Source organism: Leptodactylus fuscus, chromosome 2 (assembly GCF_031893055.1).
Source record: "Leptodactylus fuscus isolate aLepFus1 chromosome 2, aLepFus1.hap2, whole genome shotgun sequence".
Lineage (NCBI taxonomy): Eukaryota > Metazoa > Chordata > Amphibia > Anura > Leptodactylidae > Leptodactylus > Leptodactylus fuscus.
The window spans coordinates 267179949-267202664 of NC_134266.1; the positions used below are offsets into that span (position 1 = coordinate 267179949).

Here is a 22716-nt window from a genome sequence, read left to right on the forward strand (position 1 = left end):
CCCGACCCCGGATGTACTGATCCCGTCACTAGAGGGAGACCAGAGCGGAGGCTCTGACCCTCCTCCACGAGGGACCAGAAGCACCATTCCGCCGCTAGACATGGAGCCGGCGAGGAGCCTCTGCACAGTACAGCGGAGGCCCCGGCCTGCCCTATCAGGTATGTTATTTATTGCTGTTACATTAATATTTTCTGTCTATTGTTCTGGTCCGCTCTAAAATAGCAGTTAGATTTTGAGCCTGGCAGATTCCATTGACTATAATGGTGTCCGTCGGGTGCCTGTTTGTATTTACATTTCTGACCCTTGGTTTTTCTTGTGACTACTCTCTTGGATTCTGTCTCTGTACCTTGCTGCTCGACTGGTTCTGACCCCTTGGCTAGCCCGACCTCCCGATTGTTGCTGTTTGTATTGTCTGTGTTATCACTTTTATCTTAGGAAGGGACTGTCGCCCAGTTGTCCTCTACAGCTTATGGTAGGTGAGGCAAATAGACAAAGACTGTGGACGGGTTCAGTTTAGGACTCACTGTCTTGTCGTTCCCTTCCTCCCAGGTTTCACCAGCACCTACTGGGGAATTGCTCATCTAGCAATTTCCTTATAGATCTATCTATGTATCTCCTATCTATCTATCTATCTATCTATCTATCTATCTATCTATCTATCTATCTATCTATCATCTATCCCATATCTATCTATCTCCTATCTATTTATCTATCATCTATCTATCTATCTATCCATCCCATATCTATCTATCTATCTATCTATCTATCTATCTATCTCCTATCTAGCTATCTACCTATCTATCTATCTATCTATCTATCTAACTCCTATCTATGTATCTATCTCCTATCTATCTATCTATCTATCTATCTATCTATCTATCTCCTATCTATCTCCTATCTATCTATCTATCCATCCCATATCTATCTATCTATCTATCTATCTATCTATCTATCTCCTATCTATCTATCTATCTATCTATCTATCTATCTATCTATCATCTATCTATCTATCTATCTATCTATCTATTTATCTATCTCCTATCTATCTATCTATCTATCTATCTATCTATCTATCTCCTATCTATCTATCCATCCCATATCTATCTATCTATCTATCTATCTATCTCCTATCTATCTATCTATCATCTATCTATCTATCTATCTATCTATCTATCTATCTATCTATCTCCTATCTATCTATCTATCTATCTATCTATCTATCTATCTATCTATCTATCTATCTATCTATCCACATATAGTGTCCCCTGCACTTCCTCCTGTAATCCTCTCCATACATGGTTATTTGATGGGACCAGGCGGCTGCCATCATGGTAGATAATCTGGCTAATAGACTCCACATTAGGCTGTAATTCCATGTGCTGTGTTTGGTCAGTAATCTCCTTGGTCATTACATAAATCATCATCTGGAACATGAATATAAAATGATATGAATCGCTGGAGTAGAAAAAGCCGGTGACAGCGATAAAAAGGACAGCGGAGGATTATCTGAGCCTGGAGATGTGTGTGCTGCTGCAGATGAACCCGCAACATATCGTGTGATGTTTGTGTAGTCTGGGAAAGAAATACCTGCAAATATTTAATGCTGCGTGTGCTATATGGGGAGATCATAGGGGCATAGAGAAGTGATGTTATATAATGTCTGCAGTACTGTCACATCATTGTCTGATCTATCTATCTATCTATCTATCTATCTATCTATCTATCTATCTATCCTCCTATCTATCTATCTATCTATCTATCTCCTATCTATCTATCTATCTATCTATCTATCTATCTATCTCCTATCTATCTATCTATCTATCTATCTCCTATCTATCTATCTATCTATCTATCTATCTCCTATCTATCTATCTATCACCTATCTATCTATCTATCTATCTATCCTCCTATCTATCTATCTATCTATCTATCTCCTATCTATCTATCTATCTATCTCCTATCTATCTATCTATCTATCTATCTATCTCCTATCTATCTATCTATCTATCTATCTATCCTCCTATCTATCTATCTATCTATCTATCTCCTATCTATCTATCTATCTATCTATCTATCTATCTATCTCCTATCTATCATCTATCTATCTATCTATCTATCTATCTATCTATCTATCTATCTATCTATCTATCTCATATCTATCTATATCTATCTCAAATGTATCTACAGAGTTGGCCAAAAGTATTGGCACCCCTGCTATTCTGTCAAATAATACTCGTTGTCTTCCAGATAATGATTGCAATCACAAATTCTTTGGTATTTTCTTCATTTAATTTGTCTTCAATGGAAAACCACAAAAAGAATTGTCAAAAAGCCAAATTGGATATAATTCCACAGCAAACATAAAAAGGGGGTGGACAAGAGTATTGGCACTGTTTGAAAAATCATGTGATGCTTCTCTAATTTGTGTAATTAGCAGCACCTGTTACTTACCTGAGGCACCTAACAGGTGGTGGCAATAACTAAATCACACTTGCAGCCAGATGAAATGGATTAAAGTTGACTCCACCTCTGTCCTGTGTCCTTGTGTGACCACATTGAGCATGGAGAAAAGAAAGAAATTCAAAGAACTGTCTGAGGACTTGAGAAGCAAAATTGTGAGGAAGCATGAGCAATCTCAAGGCTACAAGTCCATCTCCAAAGACCTGAATGTTCCTGTGTCTACCGTGCGCAGTGTCATCAAGAAGTGTAAAGCCCATGGCACTGTGACTAACCTCCCTAGATGTGGATGGAAAAGAAACATTGCCGAGAGATTTCAACGCAAGATTGTGCGGATGGTGGATAAAGAACCTCGACTAACATCCAAACAAGTCCAAGCTGCCCTGCAGTCCAAGGGTACAACAGTGTCACCCCGTACTATCCAGTGTCAGCGTCTGAATGAGAAGGGACTGTATGGTAGGAGACCCAGGAAGACCCCACTTCTTACCCAGAGACATAAGCCAGGCTGGAGTTTGCCAAAACTTACCTGAGAAAGCCAAAAACGTTCTGGAAGAATGTTCTCTGGTCAGATGAGACAAAAGTAGGAAAAGGCCTCAACATAGAGATTACAGGAAAAAAAAGAGGCCTTCAAAGAAAAGAAGACGCCCCCTACAGTCAGACATGGCGGAGGTTCCCTGATGGTTTGGGGTTGCTTTGCTGCCTCTGGCACTGGACTGCTTGACCGTGTGCATGGCATTATGAAGTCTGAAGACGACCAACACATTGTGCAGCATCATGTAGGGCCCAGTGTGAGAAAGCGGGGTCTCCCTCAGAGGTCAGGGCTCTTCCAGCAGGACAAGGACCCAAAACACACTTCAGGTCAGCACTAGAAAATGGTGGTGAGAGAAAGCCCTGGAGACTTGTAAAGTGGCAGCAATGAGTCCAGCCCTGAATCCCATAGAACACCTGTGGGGGAGGGGGAGAGATCTCTTGGTGGCAGTTTGGAGAAGGCCCCCTTCACATCTCAGGGGGGACCTGGAGCAGGAGCCAAAGAAGAAGGGTCTAAGATTCCAGCAGAGCCTTGTAAGAAACTCATTGCTGGTTACCGGAAGCGGTTGTGCGCAGTTATTGTGTCTAAAGGTTGCGCTACCAAGTATTAGGCTGAGGGTGCCAATACTTCTGTCCGCACCAGTTTTGGAGTTTTGTGTAAAATGATCAATGATTTGACTTTTTTTTCATTCTCTTTTGTGTTGCAAGCAAAATAAATGAAGATATTACCAAAGAGTTTGTGCTTGTAATCATTATCTGGGGACACCGAGTATTATCTGACAGAACTGCAGGGGGGCCAATACTTTTGGCCAACACTGTAACTGAAAAGAACAGGTTAATATAAGAAACTGTGTAATATATTTTACTAAAGAAATCTGTTTCCTTCTCCAATACTCAGGCTTGAGTCTTTTCACATAGACGTCTATGGAGAGGGGAGGAATAGGCTGTTGGTAAAGACATAGAAATAACGGCAGCTGCTGAGCTCTGCTACATTGTATATGAGAGAAAGGTTCTCTGACGCTGTTTCAGCACATAGTGATGAAATATATCAATTGATAGCCTCCACCTCCCCCTCTCCATAGACACCTGTGTGTGATAGTCTACAGAATTCTGAAATATTCTCCAATGTGTCCAAGTTTTCTTCGATTTTTATTTTTTACTCCACTTGAATTTATAAATTTAAAGGGTTTATCCAGGATTAGAAAACATGGCCGCTTTCTTCTTCTCAGGAAGTGACATCACATGACAATGTTGCAGCTCAGTTCCATTCATTCTGAGCTGCAGCGTGGTCACGTGACCAACGGACATGATGTCACTTCCTGAGAAGAAGAAAGCGGCCATGTTTTTTAATCCCGGACAACCCCTTTGATTGTCTTATCTTCCGTCTTTGAGCGTTTCTGACTTTCCGTTACAGATACGGAGCGAGCGCTGTCCCTTCTGGAGGAGTACTGCAGGAAACTGCGAAAACCTGAGGAAAGGAAGCTGAGAAAGGCCATCGAGAAGGTCATCTGTATGTTCAAGAGTAACCTGTTCCAAGCGCTAATAGGTAAGTGTGTAAGCCGTGTACCGAGGTGGGCTCCCCAGGATACAGCGAAGTCACGAACAAAGGAAGTGAGTCCAATTCAATTTAACCAAGATAGGACTTTACTTAGTTTAGATAACCTCTTTTGTCCAAAAGAAGACTCCCAGGTATTACATTTACACAGCCTAGAGGCTGGGACCCTGGTGTTATACAGCACGGTGCCCACTAGTGTGGCCTTCAATATACTCCAAGCTTTTACCTACCTGCAAGCTGCGCCTATGCAGCTGCCTGTTACCTGTTATTACCCTATTACACAGGAACAATTCAGTGTGTGTGACACAGGCATCCGGCGGTGTAACACCAGGGTTTACAATCTTATCACAATACTACTGAATTCCCCCCAAACCAAGTACAACTAAGCAAGTATAATGGTTAGTTAGCTTGCAAGCCAAACAGTGTAAAGTTAAACTAAATGTTGCTCCCAGACTTCCTTACAAGTCCCTCTCTGGGAGATATAACTCTGTAGAAATCCTCTGTGACTTAGTCCTTTTACCAGACAGGTAGATAGTTCACCAGTATTGCAGCCTGGGGTGATGATTATACCTAACTAACTAACTACAGGCTTTTTACTCAGTCCCAGCAATATGGTGCAAAACTTGCAGTGTGGTGCGTGCACGCTTACTTCTGTTGGGTACCTTTTAGTCTCTGTTAGCATCAGGGTGAAGAGGAGCTCCTCGGACAGCATGCGGTCTCACTGACAGTCTCACTTCTCAGCCAAGTCTCTGACAGTAATCTTCTCCTTAGGATGGTGTCTGGACAGACTCTGAAAGGCTCAAATCCTCAGCTATTCTTGCTGTGGCTTCTCCCTCCAAGGACCCTCTCTGCACAGTGATGTCTCCACAGCTCTCTCTTCTCTAGAGTCCAGCACACTCTGACTCAAAATGGCTCCTAGAACCTTCCTACAACCATCAGGGTTTCCACATCAATCTTCCAGGGGCATGCAGCCTTTTTCCTTTTACTTGTTATCTTGCAACAGCGACCTCTTGTGGTCAAACAACAAAATGTCAGGTTATGAAAACACCAACTCAATTACACATTGCACATTCACTACACAGGGGCTGTTTCACCCTCTTACATGCCACCCCACTAGAGGTTGACGTCCCTGGCAACCTTTCCCATATAAACTCATCTTGCGCATAGTGCTGTGGGGGTACCCCGGCATTGGACCTGGCTGTCCTACGCAGAGTCACAGAATCAGGGGCACCTGGCACACCCAATGATGGCTGTTCTGCAGGTTGTACAACTCCCTCCCTGGGCGGCAAACTAGACTCGACTTGGTTCCCTGGATCGGCTGGGGCAGGGACAACCCACCACTCATCGTCTAAGGGGGTTTCCCTGGTAGCAATGCTAGGAGCCTGTACCACCTCGTCGGCCACCGAGTGTTCAAAATTGCAGCGTCTTAACATGTTACGGTGAAGGTTCCTTGAGGGTCCTCCAGTCCCTACTGGCTGTACCTCATACACTGGAATATCAGGGTCTACCTTTCGCTTCACAACATATGGTACCGCCTCCCACCGCCCATCCAATTTTCCCGTTGGCCTCTTGGCCCTGACAATCACACGATCACCTGGGGCGTATTCATCCCTCTGCACCGGCCCTGGGTTGGGGTGTACTATTTGTCTCATGCGTTCGCCCACAACCTTATGTACTGCTCTCAGTCGGCGACGGTGTTCTTGCGCCCATGCGGTAGTGCTCCTTGGAGGAGGCTGCATTGGATCTGGCATGTGGAGATCCTCAATCTCTTGACCTGCCCTCCCAAACATCAACATGTGTGGAGAGTAACCAGTGGTGTTGTGTACTCTATTGTTATAGGCCCACATCAGTTCAGGTAGATACTCTGGCCACCGAGCTTTTTGACTATCCTCTAGCGTCCGCAACATCTGTATCAAGGTGCGGTTGAACCGCTCGCATGCCCCGTTCCCCTGTGGATGATATGGGGTCGTGCGAGAACGTTCGATCCCATAGAGTTGATACAATTCACTCATCAAAGCCCCCTGAAAGCACGCCCCCTGATCTGAATGGATTTTCTGTGGACACCCAAACACTTGTATAAAGTGTTTGCAGACCGCTTCGGCAGCGGATTCAGCCGTCTGATCTCTGGTGGGTACAGCTACTGCATACTTTGTAAAATGGTCCGTCATAACCAAACAGTAAGAATGTCCTGAGGTAGAGTACCCAATCTGTACATAATCAATCATTAGAATTTGCAGGGGGGCAGATGTTTGAATAGTTTGTACAGGGGCACGTTGTTCGGGACTTTTACTCAGCCCGCAGGACCGACATTGAAGACATGCCTTGGTCACCATCTTTCCCAAATCTGGACAATACACAAATCGTTGGAGCCATTGGTACGTTTTGGCACTCCCAAAATGGGCCCCACTCTCATGGGCTTCCTGAGCGGCTACTGGTCCCAATGACATCGGGATGACAATCTGTTGCCGGTGCTGCAGCTCTGACTGTATGTATATGGTCCGACATAGGAGTCCTTGGATGACAACCAGCTTATCCCACTGTCTCAGTAACTTCTGACCCTCTTGGGTTAAGCTAGCCCGCTCATTCGGCCGTGGCCAGATCTTAGTCCGGATCCACTCTTTCACTTTACATAGGTCCGGACAGCTATTTTGAACCCTTTCCCAATCTTCCAATGTCTTCCCCAGCACCATCGGCATCCCTGAAGCCACCCCACTTGAATGGGTTATGTTCTGGAATGGCGGTATTCTGCCGAAGTGTGGGATTTCACTGTCTTCTAGCCCTTCCTCTCCACTCTTGGTTGGCAACCCCACAGGGACTCGGGAGAGGGCATCAGCGTTGCCATTCTCTCTCCCTGATCGGAACTGGATACGGTATTGATACTTGGAAAGGCGGGACATCCACCTCTGCTCAAGGGCACCTAACTTAGCGTTCTCTAAGTGTGCTAAAGGGTTATTGTCCGTCATCACAATCACTTCTGCACCCGTCAGATACTCTGTGAATCTTTCAGTCATGGCCCATACAAGTGCCAAAAGCTCCAACTTAAAGGAGCTGTAGTTGTCGGGGTTACGTTCTGACTCCCTTAAGGACCGGCTGCCATAGGCAATCACCCTCTCACGTCCATCTTGAACTTGAGATAGCACAGCTCCCAGACCATGTAGACTTCCATCGGTGTACAACAGGAATGGCTTATCAAACTGTGCATAGGCCAGGATCGGGGTACTGGTCAGAGCTTTCTTTAACCCCTCAAAGGCTTCTTGCTGTCGTGGCCCCCACTCAATGGGGCGATTCTTGGGTCCACCAGCTGTGCCTCTCAGTAGTTCATTTAGGGGGCCAGCCCGATGAGAGAACTTGGGTATGAATCTCCTGTAATAACCGGCCAACCCTAGAAAGGCTTGTACTTCACGCAGGGTTCTTGGTTGGGGCCACTTCTGGACGGCCTCCACCTTGCTGGGCGCAGGTTGTACCCCTTCCGGAGTGACTACATGTCCCAAGTACTCTATTCGCTGCTGGAATAGTTGACACTTCTTGGGCTTGATTTTTAGCCCATGATCACGCAATCGCCCTAGGACCTGCCGCAGCTTTTCGAGATGATCTTCAAATGAGGACCCAAACACTACAACGTCATCCAAATATATCAATACCGACTCAAAGTTTAGGTCACCCAAACAGAGCTCCATCAACCGCTGAAATGTCCCTGGGGCATTGGACAGACCGAAAGGCATTCTGTTAAACTCATAGAGTCCCATGGGTAAGATAAACGCTGTCTTGGCCTTGTCCTTCTCGGCCACTGGCACTTGCCAATATCCACTGGCCAAGTCAAGTGTTGAGAAATACTTGGCATGACCGAGGGAGGATAGTGACTCTTCAATCCGTGGAAGGGGGTATGCATCACGGACGGTCTTAGCATTTAGTTTCCGGTAATCTACGCAGAAACGGAGACTTCCGTCTTTCTTCCGCACCAAGACCACCGGAGCAGCCCATGGGCTCTTACTCTCCTGGATCACTTGATTCTCCAGCATGCTAGCCACCATTTCTTTCACCTCCTGATACATCTTGGGGGGAATCTGCCTATACCGCTCCCGAATAGGCGCAGCGTCGCCAGTGGGGATTTCGTGTTCAATGGCGGTAGCACACCCGAAGTCTTCATCGTGTCTTGAAAACGCCTCCTGGAATTCCCACAGAGTGTCCTCCAGAAGCTTCTGTTGTCCCGGGGTCAGAGACCGGCGATCTACTCCCATCAGAGACATGATCACTTGGCCATTCCACTCTGCCGTTGGAGGCTGCCTTTGCTGGACCTTCACAGCATAGGTCCAAGACGACCTCCCATCAGGCTGCAACGTGAAGCTCTTCCGGCGAAGGATGTCACCCCCGGGCACGTGAACTTCAGCCAGCAGGGTATTCCCAGGCACGAACAACTCACTGTCCAGAACGTTGAGACAGCGTATAGGCACACACCCATCCTTCACAGTGGCAAGTGCTCGGGCTACCAGAGGGCGGGTCTGCGTTTCTCCCTGCAGGGCAGGCTCTATCAAGACCTCTAGTCCATTTAATGGTCGTCCAGCCCCCACCGGAAGCATCACAATATTTTCCTGTCGCGGTGGAATCTTCATTGGGGCACTCAGCGGCACCTTCACGTATCCAATGGAGCGCCCTGCCATGGTGCTCTTCTGCAAACTACAGCTCCTCACCATCTGCTGTAGAACCTTCTGAGTCGGCCGGTGTGTGGTGGCCCGCTGCCAGTATTTAGGTCCTTCCTTTGCATAAAGGTGATGATCTAGGTCTCTCAGCACGTTCATGCCCAGCGTCACATCGAGTCCTCTCCTGGACGGATGGTCTATCAGCACGATCCCCTTTTTGCCAATGTCTTGCCCAAACAGCCGGACCCGCATCCAGACGATCCCTTGTACGTCCATCGCACCATTGTTGGCAGCTATCAACCGGATGACACTTCCATCCTCTGGCTCCATCATATGTCCGAAGTGTCTCTCGAAGAACTCCAGGGGCATCAGGGTGCACTCCGATCCAGTATCAACTAAGCAGCGTACCTTCTGGCCCTCCAGCTCAGCTTCCATAACGGGGCTGCTAGCATATAGGTCGCATTCATCACGTACGGGGCTTGATTGTTGGTGAACCGCCACAGGACGCCCCGTTACTGCGGCGGTCGGGAGTTTAAAGCCGGCTCGGGTTCCACCTTCCCCTTACACTCTCTGGCGATATGGCCATACTGTCTGCAACTCCAGCAGAGGGGTCCCCTTGATCCCTGCCCAGCTGATGAGCCTCGGTTGGTGGGTCCTCGGCCACGGTGTACTCTCAGCGGGGGAGAGTAGGACGATGCGGTCATTTCTGGAACCATGGATTGACCTGCTCGCATCTGGGACACCTCCAGTCGGAGTTCTCTCATTTCTGCCCGTAGAGCCTGGACTACATCCTTTAAGGACCCTGGGTCTTCAGGACCTCCACGGGTCCCTGTCACTTGGGTGCTACTCACAGCCTTCACATTCACAGCCACGGGCGCTTCTTCCCTCTCTACAGCAGCCAGGTAAACATTATAGAATGTCAGGTTGGCATCTGCCCGGATCATCTCTTGCAGTTTATCCTGTAACAACTTATTGGATAACCCTAGGATGAATTGATCTCGTAGCAGCCGGTCCACTTCTTTGAAGGCTCCCATAGCCTCTGAGTCCCGTCGCTGCACTTCATTCAGCATCTCTTGTAAGGCGTTAGAGTATTGCGTTAAAGTCTCACCCTCCCTCTGTGACCGATTGAAGAAGTTGCTCCGCAACTGCGCTACCTTGGCACGCCCTCCCTGAGCTCCCTCTAGCAGAGCAAATATTTTTTCTAAAGTGTCTCTTTCCGATTCGGGCCGTACCATCACTGTCCGTCTAGCGTCACCTTCTAGGGCCCCTAATGCTATCTCTGCACGCAGTTCCGGTATCAGGTTGCTCAGTCTAACTATACTTCGTACCCTTTCAGTCCAGTCCTGCAACGTCATATTATTACCGTCAAACTTTGGCAGATGCTGCATTAGTGCCCCGGCCGATAAGTACCCCACTTGGGCCGGCATTACCAGCGCTGGGGCTTGCTGTGCAGGGGCACCCTGGACCACCACAGCTGGTGCCAGGGGATTCTCTCCCGCCACATTCCCGTCCATGAGGGTCGCTGTATCCTGCCGACTACGCCAAGTTGTAAGCCGTGTACCGAGGTGGGCTCCCCAGGATACAGCGAAGTCACGAACAAAGGAAGTGAGTCCAATTCAATTTAACCAAGATAGGACTTTACTTAGTTTAGATAACCTCTTTTGTCCAAAAGAAGACTCCCAGGTATTACATTTACACAGCCTAGAGGCTGGGACCCTGGTGTTATACAGCACGGTGCCCACTAGTGTGGCCTTCAATATACTCCAAGCTTTTACCTACCTGCAAGCTGCGCCTATGCAGCTGCCTGTTACCTGTTATTACCCTATTACACAGGAACAATTCAGTGTGTGTGACACAGGCATCCGGCGGTGTAACACCAGGGTTTACAATCTTATCACAATACTACTGAATTCCCCCCAAACCAAGTACAACTAAGCAAGTATAATGGTTAGTTAGCTTGCAAGCCAAACAGTGTAAAGTTAAACTAAATGTTGCTCCCAGACTTCCTTACAAGTCCCTCTCTGGGAGATATAACTCTGTAGAAATCCTCTGTGACTTAGTCCTTTTACCAGACAGGTAGATAGTTCACCAGTATTGCAGCCTGGGGTGATGATTATACCTAACTAACTAACTACAGGCTTTTTACTCAGTCCCAGCAATATGGTGCCAAACTTGCAGTGTGGTGCGTGCACGCTTACTTCTGTTGGGTACCTTTTAGTCTCTGTTAGCATCAGGGTGAAGAGGAGCTCCTCGGACAGCATGCGGTCTCACTGGCAGTCTCACTTCTCAGCCAAGTCTCTGACAGTAATCTTCTCCTTAGGATGGTGTCTGGACAGACTCTGAAAGGCTCAAATCCTCAGCTATTCTTGCTGTGGCTTCTCCCTCCAAGGACCCTCTCTGCACAGTGATGTCTCCACAGCTCTCTCTTCTCTAGAGTCCAGCACACTCTGACTCAAAATGGCTCCTAGAACCTTCCTACAACCATCAGGGTTTCCACATCAATCTTCCAGGGGCATGCAGCCTTTTTCCTTTTACTTGTTATCTTGCAACAGCGACCTCTTGTGGTCAAACAACAAAATGTCAGGTTATGAAAACACCAACTCAATTACACATTGCACATTCACTACACAGGGGCTGTTTCACCCTCTTACAAGTGACCGTGTGCTGTGATAAGTGCGGCCTATGGGGTCTATGATGGGTCGTCGGTACCAGGTATGGGGCATGATGGGTGCCATAAGAAGACTGTGAAGGCAACGGCAAATCACAATTTCCATTCGTCTCCACTCCGGTCTTAAGATAAATTTCTGATGGTTTTGTGTTCTCGAAGAGTCGGGCATTGTGGGAGCGGTATATTATTAGGGGGCATATTACTAAGGTACCTACTAGCGGTGGCATACTTGGTGCCATATTATCAGTAAGACATACCTGGCATATTAGTAGGATGGAATAAGAGGTGGCATATTACTTGGATGGCATACATGATGGAATAATACTAAGCTGGTATATTCAGAATATTATTATGATACCTAAGAGCATATTACATGGGGGCATACTTGATGGCACATCACTAGGAGGGCACATTATTAGGACGGAAATGATGGTGGCAGAATACTCTGAAGATATTCTTGAAGGCTAGCTGCTAAGATGGTAAGTGGAATATTACTTGGATGGCATATTGGCATTATTAGGGTGGCATATAGGGCAGCATTACAGTCTATTACATAGCGGTATATCACCAGGATGACAAGCTTGTTGGTAGGATGGCATACTTGTAGGCATATTACTAAGTTGGCATGATATAGTAAGCATATTACTAGGATGACCTACAGTACATGGCGGCATATTACTAGGATGACCTACAGTACATGGCGGCATATTACTAGGATGACCTACAGTACATGGCGACATATTACTAGGATGACATACAGTACGTGGCGACATATTACCAGGATGACATACAGTACATGGCGACATATTACTAGGATGACCTACAGTACATGGCGACATATTACTAGGATGACATACAGTACATGGCGGCATATTACTAGGATGACATACAGTACATGGCGACATATTACTAGGATGACCTACAGTACGTGGCGACATATTACTAGGATGACATACAGTACATGGCGGCATATTACTAGGATGACATACAGTACGTGGCGACATATTACCAGGATGACATACAGTACATGGCGACATATTACTAGGATGACATACAGTACATGGCGACATATTACTAGGATGACATACAGTACGTGGCGACATATTACTAGGATGACATACAGTACGTGGCGACATATTACTAGGATGACATACAGTACATGGCGACATATTACTAGGATGACATACAGTACATGGCGACATATTACTAGGATGACATACAGTACGTGGCGACATATTACTAGGATGACATACAGTACATGGCGACATATTACTAGGATGACATACAGTACATGGCGGCATATTACTAGGATGACATACAGTACGTGGCGACATATTACTAGGATGACATACAGTACATGGCGACATATTACTAGGATGACATACAGTACGTGGCGACATATTACTAGGATGACATACAGTACGTGGCGACATATTACCCGGATGACCTACAGTACGTGGCGACATATTACTAGGATGACATACAGTACATGGCGACATATTACTAGGATGACATACAGTACATGGCGGCATATTACTAGGATGACATACAGTACGTGGCGACATATTACTAGGATGACATACAGTACATGGCGACATATTACTAGGATGACATACAGTACGTGGCGACATATTACTAGGATGACATACAGTACATGGCGACATATCACCACGCCATGTTCACAAGGTTTTTTCCATAGGGGACCATCTGCGGTATGTTTGTGACTGTATATGGGGGGCTCGGCATGTATAACACATCGTCTTGTAGGTTTTTACATCATGTTCCACTTATTTTAGCTTTTCTATGCAAATTTCATTAGAACAAAAACTGACTGCTTGGCTGAAAATATCCGTGTACAGCTGCGGGCGCCGCGTATCTGTGCCAGCGCTGCCCCAGCCTTGTGTTGGCACCTAAGCCTTGTGATCCACAAACACCTCCAGCGTCACATGAAGAAGATGTTAACCCATTGTCACAGAAGCCTTCCATGACTTCCATCTATAGCTTGTGTACGGAGTTCTCTCTCATGTAGATCTATATGTTATTATTGTATTTTCTGTATTTATTGTAAGGCATGTCTTATACTGACATGATGGGAGTTGTAGTTCTGCAGGCGGTATATAAATACTACCAAGTGCTCCGATACAAAATGTGAAAACAAGTGACTGACAATACTGAGCACATTGAGCATGTAGATGTAGCAGTGCTGAGCATGTTACTTACCATTCTATTGTGTCTTTTCTGTGTTTTTACATAGGACCTCATATAACTTTCATATTATGTACAATTGTTTAAAGGGAATGTCACCCCAGCCCTGCAGATAGATAGGTTAGTGTCACCAGAGCCAGCATATCACCCCAGCCCTGCAGATAGATAGGTTACTGTCACCAGACCCAGTATATCAACCCAGCCCTGCAGATAGATAGGTTAGTGTCACCAGACCCAGCATATCACCCTAGCCCTGCAGATAGATAGGTTACTGTCACCAGAGCCAGCATATCACCCCAGCCCTGCAGATAGATAGGTTAGTGTCACCAGAACCAGCATATCACCCCAGCCCTGCAGATAGATAGGTTAGTGTCACCAGAACCAGCATATCACCCCAGCCCTGCAGATAGATAGGTTACTGTCACCAGACCCAGCATATCACCCCAGCCCTGCAGATAGATAGGTTACTGTCACCAGACCCAGTATATCACCCCAGCCCTGCAGATAGATAGGTTACTGTCACCAGAACCAGCATATCACCCCAGCCCTGCAGATAGATAGGTTACTGTCACCAGACCCAGCATATCACCCCAGTCCTGCAGATAGATAGGTTAGTGTCACCAGACCCAGTATATCACCCCAGTCCTGCAGATAGATAGGTTACTGTCACCAGACCCAGCATATCACCCCAGCCCTGCAGATAGATAGGTTAGTGTCACCAGACCCAGCATATTACCCCAGCCCTGCAGATAGATAGGTTAGTGTCACCAGACCCAGCATATCACCCCAGCCCTGCAGATAGATAGGTTACTGTCACCAGAACCAGCATATCACCCCAGCCCTGCAGATAGATAGGTTACTGTCACCAGAACCAGCATATCACCCCAGCCCTGCAGATAGATAGGTTAGTGTCACCAGAACCAGCATATCACCCCAGCCCTGCAGATAGATAGGTTATTAGATTATTGATTTCAAAGAGGAGGGAACTGACTGATATGAGGAGCTTCAAAATACTCAGCCATCTTGAAAAATGACCTGACAGGTTCTCTTTAAAGATCATCAAGTGATCAACTCAACTCAGTGGTGAGATGTGGCAGTAGGTGTTCTATCCCCCTGTGGTGCCTCCGCAGGAGAAATGAAGTATTACACAAGTCTCATTGATATAAATGAGCTCTCCATGTAATGTATGGACAGGTTGGGTCCTCCAGAGACAAGGACACTCTTTGTAGCTCATCTATAATCTGGTAATAGAGGAAAGCCCTGTAATGGAGATCCCCATAGAATATTTTACAACGGTTTTCTAAACCAGACAGCCCCATGAGCCATATTAAGAAATAATGGAGACTCATTTCTCTCAAATCAATACTTAATTGAAATAGAAGCGTCCGTCAGAAAATGTTTTCCCACTGGAAACGCATTGTGTGCGGGGAAGCTGATTCCATTAGATGAAGTGCAGGCCGTCTTTAACTGGTTAATCAGCTTTAGAGAATGGAAATAAACTAAAGAGGTTTATATTGGGGAGGGGGCCATGTCTGGATTCATCTCCATAAAATATTCTATGTTTTACTTGGAATGAGTGTGCCCCAAATAGCTCTAATCCCCTTATGCAGCATTAGGTGAAGATTAATCTCCCCGGGGGCCGCTCTGCCTCCTATGTAGTGGGGTGGGGGGGACACGGGACCGGACTGTGCTATGGATAAGGACATCGCTGTGTGCCAGGGATCAGTAATGTAATGCCTTGTAATAGTCAGAAGCCTACGAGTGCATCGGTGATGTGACCATATAGAGCCCCCGACCCCCGTACTCATCACTATACAACAGGGATTGCTCAGTCTGTCTTGGTGCCCATGGCCGGGGCTCCACAATCTGCCCACATAGGATCAGTATGATAATAAGGGTACCTGTCGTTTAATTTGACTTCTTAGTATATGAGGGGTAACGCTATTTTTGATCATTATACAAGTTTTGGAGATTTTTACCCCTCGACATGCTATTCCAGTCCTTTGCAGTTCTCCTTAAGCTGATGGATGGACACAGTAAGTATAGGAGAATCTGCTTCAGGCCCATTTTACATCTGCTTTCGGGATTCCGTTCAGAGAGTCCGCTTGGGGACCCCCGAACGGAAATCTATACGCATAAAAAAGCTGTTACTTGGGAAATCACGTGAACCCCATAGACTATAATGGGGTCTGTGTGGTTTCGTTCGGTTTTCTGAGAGACAAGCAAAATTTACAGAGGTGCGGAGCAAAGAAACAGCCTCATAAAGGCAGAAAGGGACATTAGTCTCTGATAAGATATATGATAACGTTCCCTGTTATCGCCTTTAACCCCTTAACGACCAGTGACGTACCTGTACATCAATGGTCACATGGAGATGCATGGAGAGGGCTCAGGACCTGAGCGGTCTCCATGTACGGTGGATGCCGGCCGTATCATACAGCCAACTCCTGATCAGTGCCAACACCGATCGCAGCTGTTAGCACTATAGATGCCGCGGTCAAACACGACTGCGGCATCTAAAGGGTGCAGGTGCCATGTGTGCCACGATCACTACTCGATCGTCGCCCTCCAGAATGGAGGGCAGCGATAGGTTGCAATGACAGCTGGTAGCCTATTGAAGTTCTATTTCTAGTTCTATTACCTGCTACCATATACAATATGGAATTGAATAGAAAGTGATCAAATCATCAGATCTTTCCCCAAATGATATCAATAAAAAACGTCATCTTAAAAAGACGCAGCACCCAGCTCCAGACTTGTAGATATGAAAAAGTTACAGGTGTCACCATATGGTAACACAACACCTTCCATACCTGGACACATCCAATGCTAATGGTCAGATCATTTCTCTAAAAAACAATATTGCAGCGTATTCGTTGTTATGTGTATCAGAGCCACCAGGTGGCGCTCTGTTACTGGGATTCCTCCGTGTACCTTATATAGTGTGCAGAATGTGCACATGTCGCATTAAATGTAATCTGTTCCTAAAAATGATCTGCCCTTTATAGTTATATAGAGAGGATCAGTAATACGACTGAATTACAAAAGTGTTGGGACGCTGTGTAATTTTTTTAAATGTAGATAGTGAGCCCCATATAGGGATCACAATGTACATTTTTTTCCTATCAGCATGTCTTTGTAGAATGGGAGGAAATCCACGCAAACACGGGGAGAACATACAAACTCCTTGCACATGTTATTCCTGGTGGGATTCAAACCCAGGACTCCAGCACTGCGAGGCTGCAATGCTAACCACAGAGCCACCATGTTGCCCCCGCTGTATAAAAATTTGTGGCACGCAGACTACATGTATGAGCACTCTGCATGTGTATATATTTATAGATGACCATCAAGGGTAACAGTGGAAGTTCAGTTTGTTAATCCTTTATAGTCAATGCAGATATACACTAACCAAATATGTAGATTTTTGCAAAAGGTAGTGGGACGGTGGGCATCATGGTGTACATAATATACATTCACACAGACACACTGTAACACATAGTAACTTGTTTCATGATTACTAGGACAGGACGGCTCCAGCCAGCAGTGATTTGGAGACCCTGCGTTGTGACTCCCCCTCTGACTGTACTGCTATGGGTAATGCTCTCTGTACGGTGATCCTCTCCAAATATTATGTTCTCCTTCCACCAGCAGATGGCAGACAGTATTATTTACAGATCCTATAGATCAGTGATGGCGAACCTATGGCACGCGTGCCAGAGAGGGCACGCAGAGCCCTCCATGCTGGCACGCGTGCGGTCGCCCGGATCACTCACCAACAGGGAATCCGGTACAGGATTCCCCGTTGATGAGCGATCACTGCCTTCAGTTGTATGTGCAAATGCACATACAGCTGAAAGCTGTCAGGGTAGGCCGCGGATCGCGCGACCGCGGCCTACACTGGCTGCAGAGTTTGACCTCTGCCCCGACGCGGGCGCGATGACGTCATCAGCGCCGCCAGTGACAAGAAGGTGGATGCCGGCGGCTCTTCAGGGGTGAGTATGAGAGTGGCTCACTGTGTATATGATGTTGGGGGGAGCGCTTATAATACTTGGTGGGGTGTATAATACTGGGGGGGAGTGTATAATACTGGGGGGGCTTATAATACTGGGTGGGGTGTATAATACTGGGGGGAGTGTATAATACTGGGGGAAGGTATAATACTGGGGGGAGTGTATAATACTGGGGGGAGTGTATAATACTGGGGGAAGGTATAATACTGGGGGGAGTGTATAATACTGGGGGGAGTGTATAATACTGGGGGAAGGTATAATACTGGGGGGAGTGTATAATACTGAGGGGGCTTATAATACTGGGGGGAGTGTATAATACTGGGGGGGCTTATAATACTGGGTGGGGTGTATAATACTGGGGGGAGTGTATAATACTGGGGGGAGTGTATAATACTGGGGGGAGTGTATAATACTGAGGGGGCTTATAATACTGGGGGGAGTGTATAATACTGGGGGGGCTTATAATACTGGGTGGGGTGTATAATACTGGGGGGAGTGTATAATACTGGGGGGAGTGTATAATACTGAGGGGGCGTATAATACTGGGGGGGCTTATAATACTGGGGTGGCTTATAATACTGGGGGGTGTACTAAAGAGCATATAATACTGGGGGGGGGCCTATTTATAAGCACACAATACTGTGTGTGGATGCCACTGTGGAGCATATAATCCTGTGGGGGGGGGGGGGGGACACCTACTGCGGAGCATATAACACTGGGGGGCTACTGTGGTACTGTGGAGAATATAATATTGTGTGGTGGGCCCACTGCAGAGCATATAATACTGTCTGGGGTCCCCTCACTATTTATATCACACAGTATCTGTTTTATAGCAGACGTGATATTAGTACAGGATGTAAGAATATTACACGGTAACTATAAAACAGATCCTGTGCGATGTAAATAGTGAAAATTAATTGTTCAAAGTACCAAATGCCGAGACCTTTACATTTCAGTACAACGTTGTTTGTATTATTGAAAGCTCTGTAAATCCCCACATGACTGTAATTTTTGGTCAGTAACTGTCCGCAATTGTGGATCCGCATAGTATTAAGTCTATATTGTCGTGTTGGCACTCCGCGAAAATTTTGTGGGTTTTGGTTTGCAGTTTGGGCACTCGGTCTCTAAAAGGTTCGCCATCACTGCTATAGATTGTCTATGGGAGAGAGTGTCAGGGTTGATCCAGGAGGAGTCTGGGCACAAAGAGAAGCTTTAACCTCATAATCCCTCCCCCCCCATGTACAGGTAAAGAGGTGCAGACGCATACCTTGAACAGGTTAGCTAGTTGCACAAGAAGGGTTAAACCCTAGTACTATGTCTGCCTGTAGTGGTGACCGGGGTGCGGTGTTGGGGTACTACAACATGGACTAGTATGGCGTAGCTGATGTGTTGTGATGTGCTTGCACTGTCTTATACACTCACCGGCCACTTTATTAGGTACACCTGTCCAACTGCTCGTTAACACTTAATTTCTAATCAGCCAATCACATGGCGGCAACTCAGTGCATTTAGGCATGTAGACATGGTCAAGACAATCTCCTGCAGTTCAAACCGAGCATCAGTATGGGGAAGAAAGGTGATTTGAGTGCCTTTGAACGTGGCATGGTTGTTGGTGCCAGAAGGGCTGGTCTGAGTATTTCAGAAACTGCTGATCTACTGGGATTTTCACGCACAACCATCTCTAGGGTTTACAGAGAATGGTCCGAAAAAGAAAAAACATCCAGTGAGTGGCAGTTCTGTGGGCGGAAATGCGTTGTTGATGCCAGAGGTCAGAGGAGAATGGCCAGACTGGTTCGAGCTGATAGAAAGGCAACAGTGACTCAAATAGCCACCCGTTACAACCAAGGTAGCCAGAAGAGCATCTCTGAACGCCGCACAGTACGTCGAAGTTTGAGGCAGATGGGCTACAGCAGCAGAAGACCACACCGGGTGCCACTCCTTTCAGCTAAGAACAGGAAACTGAGGCTACAATTTGCACAAGCTCATCGAAATTGGACAATTGAAGATTGGAAAAACGTTGCCTGGTCTGATGAGTCTCGATTTCTGCTGCGACATTCGGATGGTAGGGTCAGAATTTGGCGTCAACAACATGAAAGCATGGATCCATCCTGCCTTGTATCGGTAACGGTTCAGGCTGGTGGTGGTGGTGTCATGGTGTGGGGAATATTTTCTTGGCACTCTTTGGGCCCCTTGGTACCAATTGAGCATCGTTGCAACGCCAAAGCCTACCTGAGTATTGTTGCTGACCATGTCCATCCCTTTATGACCACAATGTACCCAACATCTGATGGCTACTTTCAGCAGGATAATGCAATGCCATGTCATAAAGCTGGAATCATCTCAGACTGGTTTCTTGAACATGACAATGAGTTCACTGTACTCCAATGGCCTCCACAGTCACCAGATCTCAATCCAATAGAGGAGCATCTTTGGGATGTGGTGGAACGGGAGATTCGCATCATGGATGTGCAGCCGACAAATCTGCGGCAACTGTGTGATGCCATCATGTCAATATGGACCAAAATCTCTGAGGAATGCTTCCAGCACCTTGTTGAATCTATGCCACGAAGAATTGAGGCAGTTCTGAAGGCAAAAGGGGGTCCAACCCGTTACTAGCATGGTGTACCTAATAAAGTGGCCGGTGAGTGTATATACTTGTGTCACTTTAATTGGTGCGGGTCATCATGCACCAGTGTTTTAGGACTCCTCAGGGGTGGAGCTTAGTTGTACCTGTGAGTTGCTTTGTGGGATATGGTGTCTGTTACTCTCCTGTGGTCTGAAATCAGTCAATATCATGATTCCAGGCATTGAGACTTAACAGGTCTGGTCATCTCATAGGAAAGTAAACCAGACCTGCCTTCCTGATCACTGTTTACACAGCTATGGGAGGTGCCATGTAGCCCCTTACATTTGACCACTAGGGGGCTGGGATCTCCGAGAGCTGCTGCTGTACAGTATAGGAGGCTGCATACATCCTGTAACTGGGGCTGTATAGAGGAGAAATAATCACAAATAAATAAATAATAATAAAAAACAATGTAAAATGTCCCTCCCAAAGGACTATTATGGCCTTATGGGAAGGGCACAATGTGTTAATTTAAAAAAAAAAGTAAAAGGTAGCCCCCTTCCCCGCCACAACCCTGCCCCCATTACAGGTTCCAGCCCCACCCTCAGAAACCCAACAAGTAAAAATGTCCGTAACAAAGGGGAAATACGTTTTTGCACCTTGTGCTAGTATTGTGCTAGTAAAACAAAAACCCCAAGCCATTTCCCCTCCTTGTTTTGTTAACATTTTCTCTGATATTAACGGGGATCTATCGGCAAAATTATGCTGCATGAGCCCCACACATATGCGTGAATAGCCTTTCAGGCACCGCTAAAGGTATTTTAAAAGCCCCCCCCCCGTTTTAAACTAATAAAAACCAATGTGCAAATCATACTTACCATGCACGGTCGGTGGTTTGTGCACTGGTGGACATCATCTTCGGTCCCACCTTCCTCTGGTGTCTTCTTCTAGCGACATCCTCCTGGGCTCTTCTTCCACGCCTTCATCTTCTTTTCTTCTGGCAGTTTGTGTTTAACCCTTTCCCGACATCCGCCGTAATAGTACGGCGCATGCCGGATATGCCGCCATAACCGCCGGGTGTCTACTGCTTTACGGACCGATCAGAGGTATTAACCACTATGGGACATAATACTGTGTGCAGGGGCCACTATGGGGTATAATACTGTGTGCAGGGGCCACTATGGGGCATAATACTGTGTGCAGGGGCCACTATGGGACATAATACTGTGTGCAGGGGTCACTATGGGACATAATACTGTGTGCAGGGGCCACTATGGGGGATAATACTGTGTGCAGGGGCCACTATGGGGCATAATACTGTGTGCAGGGACCACTATGGGGGATAATACTGTATGCAGGGGCCACTATGGGACATAATACTGTGTGCAGGGGCCACTATGGGGCATAATACTGTGTGCAGGGGCCACTATGGGGCATAATACTGTGTGCAGGGGCCACTATGGGACATAATACTGTGTGCAGGGGTCACTATGGGACATAATACTGTGTGCAGGGGCCACTATGGGGCATAATACTGTGTGCAGGGGCCACTATGGGGCATAATACTGTGTGCAGGGGCCACTATGGGGTATAATACTGTGTGCAGGGGCCACTATTGGACATTATACTGTGTGCAGGGGCCACTATGGGGTATAATACTGTGTGCAGGGGCCACTATGGGACATAATACTGTGTGCAGGGGCCACTATGGGGCATAATACTGTGTGCAGGGGCCACTATGGGGTATAATACTGTGTGCAGGGGCCACTATTGGACATTATACTGTGTGCAGGGGCCACTATGGGGCATAATACTGTGTGCAGGGGCCTCTATGGGACATAATACTGTGTGCAGGGACCACTATGGGGCATAATACTGTGTGCAGGGGCCACTATGGGGCATAATACTGTGTGCAGGGGCCACTATGGGACATAATACTGTGTGCAGGGACCACTATGGGGCATAATACTGTGTGCAGGGGCCACTATGGGGTACAATACTGTGTGCAGGGGCCACTATGGGGGATAATACTGTGTGCAGGGGCCACTATGGGGCATAATACTGTGTGCAGGGGCCACTATGGGGGA

The 22716-nt window shown here is 46.8% G+C and overlaps 1 protein-coding gene across 3 annotated transcripts in view; it reads left to right on the forward strand.

The window, feature by feature from the left end:
• DLG2 (discs large MAGUK scaffold protein 2) overlaps positions 1-22716 on the forward strand; it is a 1022754-nt gene that overhangs the window by 4283 nt on the left and 995755 nt on the right. For all 3 annotated transcript variants that reach the window (XM_075266199.1, XM_075266200.1, XM_075266207.1), the window contains exon 2: positions 4400-4531. In XM_075266199.1, coding sequence (XP_075122300.1) covers positions 4400-4531 — 132 coding nt within the window. The remainder of the gene's footprint in view (positions 1-4399; positions 4532-22716) is intronic.